General features: G+C 39.4%; 1 protein-coding gene across 1 annotated transcript in view; it reads left to right on the forward strand.

The window, feature by feature from the left end:
- PITPNC1 (phosphatidylinositol transfer protein cytoplasmic 1) overlaps positions 1-16,424 on the forward strand; it is a 72,402-nt gene that overhangs the window by 21,582 nt on the left and 34,396 nt on the right. The window contains exons 2-4 of the mRNA XM_031598817.2: positions 8,103-8,251; positions 11,739-11,827; positions 12,181-12,188. Of these exons, the coding sequence (XP_031454677.1) occupies positions 8,103-8,251; positions 11,739-11,827; positions 12,181-12,188 (246 nt within the window). The remainder of the gene's footprint in view (positions 1-8,102; positions 8,252-11,738; positions 11,828-12,180; positions 12,189-16,424) is intronic.

Raw genomic sequence — 16,424 nt, forward strand, 5'->3', positions numbered from 1 at the left:
AGAAGCAAACAAGTATCTTTCAAGTATCTTTTAAACCCGCACGGGTCTTTGTTTGCTTGTTAATGTGGGGCTTTGGTGTTTTTTTTTTTTTTAATTAAAGATTGAAGTCTGCACAAAATGCTCCAGGTTAATGTTCTGACTTCTATGTAAAACCAGCACTTTCTGCCATGTATGCATGAAGGCTTTGAGCTCTGTGTTTGCTGTTTTGAACTCCGTCTTTGTTAGCAGGTTTACAGCCTGGAGAACTTGCATAAGCAGCAGTCATGTGGCCTTGTGGTCTGAAGTACTGCAGGAAGAGAACCAGGCCCTTTACAAAGAGATCTTATCTAGTTACTTGTCTTGTTGTTGTAGTTTTCAGCTTTATTCCCTGGTGCTGCCATACACATGAGCTATTACACCCAAAGGACACGTTCTGAATGACGCCACTGGCTCTGGCTGCTGAGGAAGTGGTTAACTTTGGTGTATGAGTGCAGGGAGCTGCTTGCTCACTTTGGTCCAAAGCCTCTGCAGCCAACAGGAGGGTCTTTCTGCTCTGTTCGAGAGGACCATTTCCAGCTTAAGTGGTGTTTTTGGAAATTTCTCTGTAACAAGTTCAAACACTGCTTTTTTTGTATGACAGAAAGCCATTCCCGTTTACAGCTATTGAGAAATGGCCTTCTCTGTTACTTGTGCTCTGCTGCAGAAGGCCATGCAGCCCGGCTCAGCACAGGGACTGCTGCTGCCTAACAGGAGAGCAAGGATCTCTTGGGCCATAGGTGCACTGATTTGCTCTGTGGCTCCAGAAGTTATATCACATTTTAGCATAAGCATTATCACTTCTGCCAGTGAGAGTGAATTCCATAGAAAAAGATGTTTATAATTCTCTGTGTATCTGTATACTTTATTTGAGCCATGCAGTGTTTTGGGGGATGATATTCCACCAACAAGGTTTTTTTAGTTAAATAAGTGTAAGTTCATCTGCAGTCTTTATTTTACTTGATTAAGTGGTTAATACAATATGTATTGTTCACAATGTGACAGTAGACATACTTTGATACCAGTTAAAATTGTCATGGATATTCTGCAGATGAAGTTAGAAGTGCATGTGAAAAAAATGATACAAAAAAAGGTGGCAGTTTGGAGCAGAGTTTTAAAGATTGGAGTAAAACGTTTACAAGCTTTTATTTCTCTAATCTTCAGAAGTAGGATGAGGTGGTTTAATTCTTCTATATTGGCTAAAATCTGCAATCTCATGGTAACTTGGTGTACTGGCACTGTACTTTTCCAGGCTCTGGCCTCTAAGGAGGTGCAGCTGTGGCTGCTCTGTTCCAGACTTTCCCTCCAGGACTCAGTGCTGTCTGACGGTGGGCAGCTTCTGTAGAGCCTTATTCCAACAAGGGATGTTTTTGTCACTTGCAGGTTTATTTACCAAATGCCTGTCCTGATGAACTAACATGACAGTGTTTTGTCTTCTTTTGGTACTGATTTTGAGATTTCAGTATATCTTGTAAGTCTAGGAATGGAGAGTTAAGTATGTCTTCTTTTCCTTCTTAAATAGTTCGAGTCTTGCTTATGTGTGTCCTCTTCACTGGCCTTAATATCCTCATCACCCTAACCTGTAAGGCAGGTGAGGACTGTTCTGTGCAGGAGCTTGGGCTGCCTGAAGACACTCCATTCTACTGTTATTTTATCATGGGAAGGCAGACATCAAACTGCGCATTTCAAAAATCAAATTGAAGTTGATTTCCTCTCATAAGATCAGAACATACACTGAAGTATTTGTTCCTTTTGACTGTGAATCTACTTTTGTTTCATTGGAAGTAGCAAAGAAAAGTTATCTGCTTCATTTTCATTTGAGTAAGATATCAGAAAGCAGGTTGAATTTGTCTGATCCTTTAGCTTGTAAATGGTAAGTCTTAGTTCTGATACTGACGGCCTTTTTTTGTTTTATATTGTGTCTCCTAAGAAAGTTCTCCCTTTTTTATCCTTACAGGCAGAATTATATTGCCCCAATTGCCTCCTAAGGAATTTGCTTACCAATTACAGAATTGCTCCCCTCTGATTGTGACAAAGTTTATTGAATCCTTTGTAGTTTCTTCAGTGCTCCTAAATGCAAAATGTACATGAATTTTTTTTTCCTGAAAGCATCATGTTCTCTGTACTTGAAAGTTGATGTTTTCAGTATGAGAGATTTTGTAAGAGACAAAAAAAAAAAAGAGTAATTACTGAAGAGTAATTAGAGAAAAGTAACCTGAGGGGAAAGAAGTTCTACTTAAACAGCAGTTGAGTGCCATTAGCCATGCAGAAAGTGAAAAACAATTTCCATTGCATGGGAAGAGTTGCACATGTGTTCAATCCATCTGTATCACAGCCAGACCTGACTGCAGCATTGCATTCAGGAGGGGCCAAATACATCCTGACTCAAACTGAGTTGAATCAAAAAAAATGAACACACATCCCTCTGCAGTTTGGAGGAGCTGCTCTTTCTGTGCAGACTCAGCTTTGCGGCTGCAGCTTTTTGAGGCACTGCACTGCTTGGCTGCTCTTGGCCTTCCTATAAACAACAAAAATGCATTTAATATGTATGGCACGTAAGTTTAGATTCTTTTTTTTCCCCTATATCTTATTTAGTTCAGTGACATACCACTGAGTTCTCGTTAATAAAGCAAGTTGCTTGGTCACTGCCACTAATTCACAGAGAACGTTTCTTTACACAGTGAGAGAAAGGTGGTGGTGTTAGTGCATGTGCAAGGCTGGTGTGCACTGCTGGATGGCAGCGAGGGATGGATGGATGGAGAAGGAATTCTGCTTTTCACTATGATTTTTCCCTGGAGCATCTGAAATAGGAAGTTTTCTCGTGGAATAGCAGGAAATAGGCTTTGCTTACCAAAAGAAACTCTGCAAAAATTATGTTGCAAGTTTGAGTTCATTTTACCACGTTCTGAGTTAAAATTTAAAGAGGGTTAACAAACAGCTCTTTGAACTTCAGCCTTCAGGTTAACTGCAACTTCATGGATGAATTGTAGTTAACAACTACAATATGCTGTCGTATTTGCTTAGAAAATACATCAATAGTATTTGATAGTCATCGAACCTGTTTTGCAAAGTGAATTGTGCCTGAAAAGCAACAAGCTGCAAGTAAAGGCATAACCTACGTTGACTTAGAGGTGTGTGCTCAGGAATAGGGACCCATAGATGGGAGCAGTGTTTCAGTGTGCATCACTGGCAGATGGGCTGTGAGCGGCCATGAGAAGTCCCTTCCAGCACACGTGTCTGCTTTTGGGAACAGGCTCAAGAAAATCATGTGCATCTCTTTCAGAAAATATATATCCATTCGTAGACCCAGATAATGAGGTGGTATTGGCAATTATGTAAGAAGCACATCGTGTAAACAGTTGCAAGATTTAACCAGCTGAGTCGCTGCAAAATATCGTTAATAAGAACTGTTTCTTAAATATATGAGCTTGTACATTCAGGGTGAAAACAGCTGTTTTTTTTTTCCAATAGCACAGCTGGTGTAGAAACACAAAATTGCTAGCATCTGAAAAGGACAGGAGCTATATTTAGCAAAACATATTTGCACGTAAGCTGAAAATTTGCAATTTAATTTCCATTTCAGTGAAAATTGAAATGAGCAGTGTTGTATGTGTATTAATTGTGGATTACTATTAATCTGCTTCTATTAATTGTGGCATCACTCACATAGGATGTAAGCCATTAATGTGCCAAGACACTTCAAATGTTATGTAGATCAGGTTTCTTTAGATGAAAATTCTGGAGGAGGGGTACTGTTCTGCTGAACATCCTATTCCAGTTGCTACTGAATGTCATTCAGAGGAATTTTAGCAGATGAAGTGATTTGCAGGCAAATTTCTTCCTTGAGAAAGGCAATGCAAACATGAAAGCAATAAGAATTGCACTTTACAGCATGCAAGAGTCAACAGTTCCTGCTGCAACTGTTTATTTGTGAGGCTACAAAAACATGTTCCCATGAATTTGGGCAATAATAAAAAATGCTGATGATGCAAATCAGCAGATGTGCAATGCATCACGAGTCATAGATGCATGCAGGAATTAACTGAAGGGGAGATTTAAAGCTCAACATTAAACTTGAACTAGTCAGTTTATTTATTACTAGCATGAGGGACACTTACCCCACTGACTGACCTGCCTTGATTGGAGGCTCTAGCAAGCTGTACGTTGCATCACATCACATCTATAGACAGAATAACCCTTTGACATATGTAATGTTAGTTCTCTTGTATCTCATTTCTGCCACTGATGGTTAATGATTAGTATCTTGGTTTCTCATGTGGTTTCATTTTCTTAGATACATATTTTTCTCACTGCTGGATTTTTCTGTGGTTCCACACTGTTTATTTCAGGCACTGGCTTTACCTGATGCTCAGGACACAGTGCACCTCTGCTGTGTTTCAGTCAAAAGATGCTTTTGACCACGGCACTCATTAACTGGTGCACCTCTGTGTCTGCTGCTAGATGAAGCTGGTCATGTAGAGTTTGGGTGCTGTTCCTTGTAACAAATCAATTCTGCTGCTGTTCCAGAAGATCAATTCTTTTGCATAGCTAAAACGGATTTGCTCTTGACAATCATATTTTAGAAAGCTCCTGTTGCTTCTGAAACTACAGTCTTGTGCTAGTGCCTCAGGACAGCCATTTTAAAACAACAGCTGGTAGAAACTTCTTTGCACGTAGGATATTTCTACATGGCAAAGCGAATGCGGTGCAAGGCCTGGTTTGCTCTGAGTGCTGTGGTGTAGAGATTAGCAGTCAAATAAGGTGCACATCTAGTGTGTGCTCTGCAGAGGCAGCCTCAGTGAGATTTGGTACCATCCCAGCAGCAGCCAGGCTCTCTCTGCAAGGTACTGCACTGGCCTATAAAAACTCTCCCCTTCTGTGCTCTGTTTACTATTCGTGCTTTCTTTCCAGATTTTCCCAGGAGTCAAAACCAGTGGGACTCTTTTCACATGACCCTAGTCTACAATGTAGTTATTTTTGCAGGAAAACCACTATTTTAGAAATATCAGCTGTTCTTTCACACTGGTGAGTTATGCTGTGTGGGAGACACTGAAAAGAAAAAAATTTAAAAAGTAGATCTGGTAGGAGCAGCACAGGTATGCTGGTACGTGGAACTCAAATGCTTACAGTGTGTGTTCCTCTGTGCTAGTTAAAACCAACCAAGGAATGTTAATAGCAAGGAAGACAAATCACCCTGTCAGAACCTGCAGCTCGTGCCGTGGAAAAGACTTTCTTAAATTATTCTTAATAGCTGTGAATCATCATCTACACAAGCACGGGGATCAGAAGGCACAGTGTTATAATTGCCTGCGTGTGAGGGCTCTGCATTAACCTGAGAGTGCAGTAGGCAGTGCCCGTTTCAAAAGGCAGAGTGATGTCTAATAGTAATATTAATATGAAGGATTGAAGGATTTATAGTCAGTGAGTGTGATAAGAGAAACCACTTTGACTTAAGTAATTACTGTTGGGAATTGAACACCTTTACAGGTGTGTCCTGTGGTAAAAGCACTGAGCTGGGAAGCGCTCAGATGAGGCAAAATTCTGTTCTGTTCAATCTCAGAAATCTTTAAGTTAACACTGGAATGTCCGTGACTCTGAGTGTCGTCAGAGAAGCAGAACTTTCTGTAAGCATTGACTGCGGTGTCTGTGAAGTAATTTCTCTGTGCTGCAGATTATCTGCTGAACAGTGCAGCTCAGCCATCCTTACCCACGTGCTAAGCAGGGTGCTTTTATAGCCTTGGTGATGTCTGTTCTGCTTGCAGTTTGTGGTAGCGTGTGTCCATGAAATAATATCAATCTCCATTAGCTAAACATGTTGTTATATGGGAGTATATCTGATCTGTGATACTGGAGCTAGCAAATGCCTTAGTACAGCACTCTTATTCATTGTCAGCATGAACACGCTTTTGTCTTGATGTTTCAGAGCCAATGTTTCCCACAGAAATGGAGATATTTGCTGAGAGCAAAATTGCCAAGATTGCGTGGAAGTTGGAAATCTTAGCATGCAATGTCATGTGCAATTGTGGAACACTTTCCAGAGATGTCCATGGCAAACAAAAGTCAAAAATAGCAGAAATCTGATCAGAGATCTCAGTAGTGATTCTGGTTTTATGGCAAACTGTAATTGCTCTCCCCCTTTCCTCAACTAACCTTTTCATGTTCCACAGGCTACAAATTACTGATCTCTTTCTTTCCATTAGGAGATAAGCACCTTATCACCTCTCCTCTTTTCTACCATCCTTATCACTCCGCAGGCAGTGCCTTTGCTCACAGGTGGTCTAATTCATACATATCTAATTAAAAGCAGTTCATTTTTTCCTCTTTGTGTTCAGCTTTGAAGAACGCTGCTTTGATATCAGAGCTGAAGAATAGCTTCATATGTCTGAAAGTTCTCATTTTTCCAACACTACTACCTTGTCCAGTAGAAGAGTTTGCTCCATCTACAGGCTTTGCCTTGGCTGTGTACCAGGGCATTCATTTATTATTAGTGAAGCAGAGAAGGCAATTTTTCATGAACTTGTTGAAGTGTATGTTTGAAGTCGATAGCTCTTCAGAGCCTTGAAGATTAGGACAAAGTGTTTAAATGTGATGAGATAGAGAAGAAGAAGATTCAGTAGAGACCAAAGATGATGATAACAAGATTAGCAAGAAAAAATGATTTTTAGGGCTCATCTATTAAATGGGGACATTTCCTCTGAAAGAGGCACCAGAGATCAGGAAGCTGGAGATATGGGGAGAGAATAGAACTCAGCATCCAATAGTTCAAGTAGTATTATTCTGCATCGCTGTTCTAGTGAATGTCTTAGGAATGTTTCTGTACAGCAGTTTGCTTTGTTGCTGTAGTGTGCATGTGAGGGAACACCCCTGCCCCATTCCGTATTGTCTTCTTTAGCAAGACCATCTCATTGATAACTTGTTCCATATGTTTCGACTGTTTTTTCTAATTTTACTCTTTTGGGTTTGGGATTTTGGAGCTTGTAAAGTGCATAGGATTGCTGTTTTATAACTGTAATAACCATGAGAATTTCAGAGAGATTCCTGAGGTCAGACTGTTACCTTTTGCCTACGCTGCAGCTTTGTGTACCTGGCAGCTTTGTGTGTGTGGTAGCTCAGCCATTAAGGGATTGTCCATTGTGTTGGAAGTGATTGATGTGGTTGGTGTGATTAGAGTGGATGTCCTTAAATAAATTACTTTGGAGGAGTGATGGAGCCAGTGGATAAAACTGGACAGGTCCAAAGACCTTTCTTGTGAGTTTCTTGTGAGAACGGTGGTGTGTTCAAGAATATGGAGGGGACTTAAATAAGAGTGAAATCTCAGGACAGAGAATGCATGGGAAAGTACAATCTTACTCTAAAAATCTTTGCTAATGAAAGTTTAGGAATGTATTTTTCGTTACATTTCTCTGGAGGAAAAAGCCCTAGAGTAGATGCAGGCATACTGCAGGGAAAAAAAGTCAATTGCCAGTGCAATAACTTATTTCTCTGTGATTGCAGCCCCTGGGTTTTGGCTTCCTAAATAACTTGAGTCTATATTAAAAAAAAAAAAAAAAAAAAAAAAAGTGCTCAAGTTTATTTTAATGATATCACCAAATCACTCTTCTCAAACTTCTTTTTCTAAGTACTTAGTCTGCTTCTTTCTGCAGTAAGAGCTGAAATTGCTGTTTCCGTGAATTGGCAAACTATCCTGAATCCATGTGTGTGGCTTCACTGCTTGGCATCATGTTGGTATGGCAGGAGAAGTCTGGTCCCATAGAGTTCACCTGCCAGTTAAAACCACCTTGAATGCAGTATATTAGTTGTTCTTTTATTCTTAACTTAAATACTTACAAATATAGTTTAAAAACAAAATTCTCTCTTGATTATTGTATGCACGTGGCTTTTGTTTTTTTCTGTAAGTGAAGCCCTGGATTTGATAAGATAATGGGAGGAACTCTGCTCATAGGCCTGAATAAAGCTTCGAAATACTGTTTTTCATCCCTTAGATGACCTTAAATTTGTACATAATGATACAGAATTGTATGACATTGACTTATGAATACTCATATTACATAAAGTGAATATGTTGTTCTTGATTTTTTGCTTTGCAGTACAGAATTGGGCAATTGTATATGATAAGCAAGCACAGCCATGAGCAGAGTGACCGAGGTGAAGGTGTCGAAGTGGTGCAGAATGAACCTTATGAGGATCCAAACCATGGCAATGGTCAGCTAACAGAGAAACGTGTCTATCTCAACAGGCAAGTGCAATAGAACTGCTTCGTTCAGCATGGGCAGCAATAACAATTAGCTGTGAATGTCCTTGTCAGACAGAAAAGTGAAATATGTCTCTTCCTATGGTGAAATGACACTGCTGAAGGTTGGTACCTTCAAACTCAAAGGCTAGAGATGTTTTTATATTTATTTAAATATATATATGTTTGTGACCTATGAAATATATCGTTCAATCTTCCTATTACCTCTGATTTAATTGAATATTGCTGTTTTTCTGTCGTTCTTCTATTCCCCTTGGCCTGCCTCATTTTTATTATACTTCTATGCCCTTTCATAGCAAGCACAGAAATAGCATAGCTATTGTTTTTATGTTACAGGTTATTCCTCCTTTGCAATCCTGACATATCTAACCTTCACTCAGGCTAAATTGAATCAGCAGTAATGTTGCATGCTCATGCACATGCAATCAAACAATATATTTTGCCAACATTCAATATTATTGTGACTGTAATTCTTTTTCCTCGCAGGCTGGATATAAGACTTGGTAAAAATCAATACATTTGTTCCTATTGTAGAGCTCCCATATTTTCTTTGTTTGTTTCTGGTTATTTCTTTCCTCCATATTAAGAAGAGATAAGGCATTATGCAATGAAGGGCATGTTCAGAATCATCACTTTATTGTAATTCATAATAAGTACATCTGTCCTAGAAAGCATGTGTAAGACATACTTTGGAAGCATATTTCTTCTGTTAGCATAGGCAGTGGACCAGAGGATCTCCTGCCCAAAGATGGGTATGAGCAGTGACAAAGAAGATTCACGTGCCTTCAGGAAATTGAAGTTGAGCTATGGTTACAGTGGATGTTTGAAGTCAGGTTTAAGGGTCTACTTTACAAAGAACCTTTGTTTAGCTTGAGTTTATGCTACTCAAATTCAGTCACCTCCTGTAACACAATATAGGAGCTTTACATCGAGTACTTTTAGTGTATTCCTATTTCTATAACGCCTCTGTAGACAAGAACTACTTGTATGACTAAAAATAGCCACACTGCTGCTTCTGCAGCAACATCCATCGTGGTTACTGCAGGAAGCTGTGCTATTTAAATAGCCACTTTTGGAATCTCCAACTGCAGAAAGTTTCACTTCCTACAAGAGCAACACAGTGCACTCAGAGATAAGGTATTACTGCGCTTCCCGGTACAAGTTGCTCTCATGCTTCAGAAATCCAACCAGATGTACTTCCTGGGAAACAAGGCCAATGGAAAACACAAGCTGTCGTACCTTTCCTGCTGCTACATTGAACTGGATATTGAAAACTGTATGAAACCTTTGTGAGTTGAGTACTTGGACAGTGCAGATCTCATGGAGAACCAGTAGTTCTATAACACTTTGCCAGATCTGTCTCCTGTCCACTTGAGGAAAGAAGCACATATATTAGGTATTGTTAGGCATAATTTTTCTTCCAGCTTGCTTTATTGTATTAATAACCTTTGATTTCCTTCATTTCATTCTTCTTTTTTCTTGTCATCGGTCTAAGTCAAATTACTTTCTTGTCATGGTTAAATTCAGGAGTAGAAAGGTGAAGGAATTGTTTATTGGCCTGGTTTGGGCATTGAATTGGTGGGAACAGTTGTCCTTTCCTGCTTGCACAGCTGATTTTGGCCCAGATATTCCATTCTTATGCTGCTGCACACATGGTTTTCAAGCAGATGGTCTTCAAAGTTTCCTCCAGTCTATTTCAGGTGATCTGATTTGCTTTTGCAACCATTCATCACAGGACACCTTTTTGCACCAATGTGCAGTGAATTGTGAAGGAGTATCACTATAAAGGCTCCAGCAATAGATAGGTTTGGACAGCTTCACACAGTCGTGAGCAGTTATCCTCTGTGCATTGCCAAATGCTCATGAGCAATTAGTGAGATACTATCATCAGTATCTACATAGATTAGAAATATTTTGTGTGTTTATGTCTCCACTGTTGCTCAAGCAAGCAGCACGCTGCAGCTTTGCTTAAAATGTCATTATTTCACAGACAGAAGCTTCTGTTGCCATAGTGGTGATAGTTGCCATAATAGTCCTAAACCTGATATTTTCAGTGATGATTTCTTGGAAAGATTTATGCATTATTTTCATTTGTATTTTCTTGCCTGCTAATATTTGAATTCTTATATACGTAAAAAGGTGCATGAAAGACTGTGCACAAAGATTTGACGGCAGGACAAGGGGAAATGGTTTTAAGCTGAGGGAAGGGTGATATAGGTTGGATGTCAGGGGGAAATTCTTTACGGAGAGAGTGGTGAGGTACTGGAACAGGCTGCCCAGGGAGGTTGTGGATGCCCCGTCCCTGGAGGTGTTCAAGGCCAGATTGGATGGGGCCCTGGGCAGTCTGGTCTAGCATTAGGTGGAATGGTGGTGGCCCTGCATGTGGCAGGGGGGTTGGAGATTCATGATCCTTGAGGTCCCTTCCAACCCTGGCAATTCTGTGATTCTGTGATTTGTGTAAAGAAAACCTGTTTTTGAGCACTGTCATCAAAGAGCAAAAGTCAATGCACTTGAATTTGAATCTTCAGATAACGTGCCAATGTCTGCATTTTGCCTCTGGGCAAATTCAATATTTATGCATAGTTAAATCATGGTTAAATAAACCTTAATGATCCAAACTTATTTTCCCTCGAAGTTTGCTAATACAGAAAGTCTTTTATTTTCAGCACATGTAGCTATGCTTAAATAACTGTTTCAAACATTTATAGTCGGGAAATAAAACTTCAGTAAAGATTCAGCCATAGCCTGAATGATCTTCTTGACACGTTGGCAGACCAACACAATTTAACTGAGTCCCTGAAGTACGGTGCAGTTTGTGCTCACAGAAAGTTCATGTTTGTCTGGGTGGCCAGCACTGCATCTCTGTTACTGACAGCTCCAGTGGCTGTAATTGATGTTGTTAGGAAGGGCTTGGATGGTGGATTTGCTTAAACTTTGCTGCTTTTTAGAATGTGTGGTTGTTCCTCACTCATTTGGTACTCTGATGGTAAGAGCTGTGTGCCAGTAATGGAAATGGGGAATAAGAAACAGGCTCTAAGAACAAAGGACAGAGTCAAGATGGAAGTGGACCAACACCACAGATTTGCTCATGAGCTCTTATAAGAGGGTGCCTCCCTGTGGCTGAGGATTCTGTGGCACAGACACCTTGCAGGGCTCACCTGCTGCGTCCTCCATGCCCTGAGCTTTGAGGCTCAGTTCTTGAAACTGCACTGAAACCTCAGCTTGTGTCTGATCAGAGATCATTACACTCATGCAATATTGCTTGCTTTGGAGGGGAGCTGTCTTGGTTTCAAATACATCTGTGGAGAAATCTGAAACAACGCATGTTTGTGAGATAAAAATATTGTGAAGTCTGAGTATTACTGCATCCTGTGAAACACTTGTCAAAGTACAAGCATGTTTGCAAGCATCTGTACTATATACATACCTACAGATCATAATATATTCTAATTATGTATTTTCTTATTTTCAGCAAACTACCTAGCTGGGCTAGAGCAGTTGTTCCCAAAATATTTTATGTTACAGAGAAGGCTTGGAATTATTATCCTTATACAATCACAGGTAAGGAGTAAAATGATTACTAACTTGTTTTTGAGTAGTTCATCTTACCTTCAGAAGCTTCAGATCACATGCTAAGTGATAGACATAGAGATTATAGACTATGGCTAAGTAAAAGCTGTAATCTATGTGATACCTTCCTTGCAGATAAAACATCGTGTACTTAGACTGTGCTGACTTGTACCCCCTATTGTCCCATACGCTTTAATAACACATAAATCAGCAGATTGTCAGACAAAATTCCTTTAATGATTAATGTGTGTTTGCTGCAAGGATCTTGCTTCAGTGTTTTATTTCACTTTTTTTTTTCTTTTCCCTCATGATTCTTTTTTTACAAATGGACGATTGGAAATCAGAATACACAGTAAGTTTTTCTTCTTTTTATTCTAAAAATACAGTGTAACTATGTGAACTGCAGTACAGGAAGCCAAACAGATTCCTTCTTAATACAACTAATATGTAATACCTTCAATAGTGGGACTGTTTGTTTAAGAAATGAAATGTTACATTTGAACTGTTCCCTATAAATTGTTGACTTTTTTTAGCATTTGAAATATGGTATATTTTTATGCAGTAACTATAACATAGAAAATCTTCTATAAAACAAGGCAAGGCTTTTAAAGTTCTAGTTATTACTTGGAGATATGAGAACATACTTTGTTTTATTTATTGTTTTATTAACTTATAAAATGCTCATCTCTGGTATGGTATCTGGGAAACTGTATGATCTGTAGACAAAATTAAGAATAAACTGGGCCTGGTGCCCAGAAAAAAAAAAATCAGCTATTCTCTCTAGCAGAGCTGAGGCAAAATATGGCATGTAAATCATGAGAAAAATTGTTCTAAATGTGTTGACCTCAATAATGTACAGTGAGTTTTCAACAGCCTTTGGAAGATGAGGGGGAGATGGTGAGGAAATTCCAGGTGAAAGGACACTTCAGAAACAGCTGCCTTGATTTAGATTGAGTTTCTGGTTACAGTTAAAATATAATCCATTTGTTTTTAACTCTGCAGTGTTCAAAGTGCTCGTGCAATGTTTTAAAACCTGTGAAGAATAAGGAGAGGAGAAAGATTTTGATGTGATGAATGTGAAAGAGTCAAAATAAAGGGATTTGGAGGCTTAGCTCTGAAAGCTGCAGGCTTAGAGTTATAAATGTGGTAAGCTAGGTTTGAAAACTTGTGTAGATGAACTGTACTTTTCAACATCTACTTTATATACGTAGGTTGCTCCAAAAGTAATGCCTCCTATTTGTTTCCATGAAACAAAGAGTACAATAACTCTGTTTGATAGAGCAAATTCTCAGCCATAAAACACTGTTTTTCCCAAGAGTCACCACCATTAGCTGATTCGCACACAAGCTAATCAAGATGCTCTTCATCTTGTGGTGTGACAGCTGTGTATGGCCATCCAGAATGTGGCTTGTTCATAACATTGTCACCACAACTGAAAAGCACCACCCACCCCTCACTGTGCTCACATCCACTGCTTGGTCTCCATCAACATTCAGCAAGTGTTGATGAATGTCAGGGGTGCCATTTTTTCCACATGGAGGAATTCAGTTCCAGCCCTTTGCTTTGTACACACTCCTGTGTCACACACAGTTGTGTCAGACTGCCCCTTTGCTGCCATCTGTCACAAAGCAACAGCACGTAATGGAATACTGATGGAAAGGTTTGGCCATCCCACTGACATCCACCCCTGATGCTGTGGGCCAGTGTAGTAGAATAGGAGGCATTACTTTTGGAGCAGCACTTGCATTTATTATGTATTCTGCTTTGTTTCACATGTAACATCTGTTTAATGTAAGAAACTCACGTGTGCCATAGTGGATAATAGCAAAAAAGGGACAGACTCTCAGCTATTTTTGTCTGAAGGCATCTTCAGTGAGGCCTGTTGCAGTTTACAGTAATTAAGTGATTAAACCCCTGATAGCAGCTTAATCTTGCAGTGTGACGATGACAGGCTATGTCACACAGATACCTGTGACTCTGAGTACTTTTTTCTTTAACTGAAAGAGACAGGTAGAAATGATTGAAGCAAACAAACTTATGTCTGAATTTGAAATGCAGCGCATTGTTGAAACCAAAGAGCAATGTCATTCTCCAAGAATTTGAATTGGGAAGTGATCTTTTCCTAATCTGATAAGACAACACCTGGAGCACATTTCAGGGAGAGTGTGCAGAGCAGATACAGCTGAAGGGGCGTTTCAAGAGCAGAGTTGAATAGCGTTCTAAAGAAAAATCAAATGGGTCTACAAATGCAGAAGGTAGGCAAAACAGTTCCTTAGTGACAGTGAATTGCCTCTGGGAATTCCCCAGTTCCCATAATTGCTCACAGTGGTGCAAGGAACTAAAGCTAAAAATATTGGGATGAGATTAAGGAAACTGCATTTCAGTCAGAAATCTAAAGCCAGTTGACTGTGAAATGGTATTCAAGGGAAAATAGAGAAAGTTCTTTGCCTCAAACTATTGATTCTAGAACAGAAATGTTAAATATACCACTGGGAATAATTCCAATACTTGCCTAGAATACTTATCTAAATATTTATCTGTATTTATTAGAGTTCTTAAAGAAAGCATTAACCAGCACAGATATTCCCCAGAATGTGTAAGACAGCTTGGAAACACTTTTTTCTAAAAAATGGAAAATTCCCTCTAGAGGGTCTGTGGGACACCAGGGGAATTAAACTGAGCCTCAGTTCGAGGAAAACTGATTCTGAAATTAAGAAGTGACATGTCATTGACAAATCAACCAAAAATTGCACAAATGAAGCAGAACCTTACCAAGGTGTGGTGCTACTAGAAAGGAAAAATCCTACCTTTTTATCTGAATCTCCACTCTAAATGAAGAGCAAGGATCTTAAAGGCTTCGTAATGTTATTTCTGTGTGCATTAGAGCTTTAGAAGAGGGTGTGAATGGCAGACTGAAGCTTGCTGAAAGGCTTAGCTCTATCAACTGTAAAACACAAAGGCTGTTCAGGAATTGGGTAACATCAAACACATACACTAGAATTCAGTGGTTCAGTACAGACTAATCTGTTTTGCCTGTGAAACAGTACAGATTTCATAAATATGACTTTCTCAAGGACCTGAAATTGCAAGATTGCATAGGGAAAAAAAGTTCAGCTAGCACTGAAAATAATTTCTGGAGTGAGTTTCGGGAGTGATTGGATGCATGGCAACAGAGTTGGTGTTTGTTGTGTTTGTATCTAAAGTCTGGGTCTAGTTTTAAGGGCATCCACTTTGAAGAATGGTGTCTGTTCCACAGCAGATCTCTACATCTGACAGCAAACAGCAAGATGCGGCTGCCTGGTCGACAATTGGGTCTTGACAGCTGTATTAATAACATGTAATGCAGATGACATACTAAAGATAATGAGCTTTACAGAATGACTGTACAAGTGATGCTATCTGTTGTGCAATATGTGAAATATTGTAATGCCAGGAAAGCATTTTAAAATGTATACCACGCTGTTTGTGGAGGAGGATCTCATTAAAACTGCAGTACAAAAGACTTGTTATCAGGAAGGTGTGACACGGGTTATGTCCCAAGAAATGCTGCATCAAACCTTGAGCTAATCTTTGCAAGCTTCCTGCTGCTATTGAAAGAGGAGGAAGTAGGAAAAAACGCTTTTGAAGATGAAGCCAAAGGAATTCATCCAGGTTTGAATGAACTTAGCGAACGAGATAGTGCCTTCATGTTCAAATGGTTGTTACAGCGGTGGGGCATTGCTTAAGGACTGTAAGTGAGAAAATCTGCTTTTTTCTGGCGCTTAAACTTCCATTTAAATTGCTCTGATTTTGATCTTGTAATTAGAAACCTGGTGAGACAGCTTGCTAAAACAATTTTTACTTACGAGTTCGTTTAATGTTGTAATTAAGCTGATGGTAAGTTTATAAATTTGGGATGCTGTATTTGAGGTACAGCTGGAAGGAAGCCCTATAGAAGTAACTCCAAGGGAGTTTCCCTGGGTACTGCTGAGTGCCTTCAGTCAAGCAATACTTGCTTTGGGGAATAGGTGATTCCTGCTGCTGGCTTTTAGGAAGAATTCCTTTGCAAGTTTCAGGATGGAACCTTTTTCACTTGGAAGTTGGAGAAAAGATGTCCTGGATCTCTCAACAAACCCTTATGTGCAAATTTGTTGTAGCATTTACATATGTATCTTTTTTGGAAGTGTGTGAAATATTCTGTTTTTAGACTTTCGAAGAATGATTGAAGGGAAGCTTACTCCTCTCTGAGGTTGTCCAGCTAGATTAGAAATAATTACCTAGAAAGAAAACTTGTCTGTACTGCAAACCAAATGAAAAAGGAATGCATAGAGCCACGTTTCTGAACCTGCATCAGGACATTGTTCAGCAATAAGCAGCACATATCTATTTCACCTCTTCAAGTGACAGTTGAGATTTTGGAGAAAGAGTGGAAGCAGAAAAGAGAGGAAAAAAAGCATAATCTCTGACAGCTATTGGTATCACATTTGTAAGTGTATAAAGCAGGATGGAGACTTCAGATAGCATGTTTTACTCTCTGCATGGAGGAGGAGACTTATTTCAACCAGCCAGCGGTTCAAATTGAGTTAAGAATACGACATACATTCAGAAT

The sequence above is a fragment of the Phasianus colchicus genome, chromosome 20 (assembly GCF_987193195.1).
Source record: "Phasianus colchicus chromosome 20, bPhaCol1.hap1.1, whole genome shotgun sequence".
Lineage (NCBI taxonomy): Eukaryota > Metazoa > Chordata > Aves > Galliformes > Phasianidae > Phasianus > Phasianus colchicus.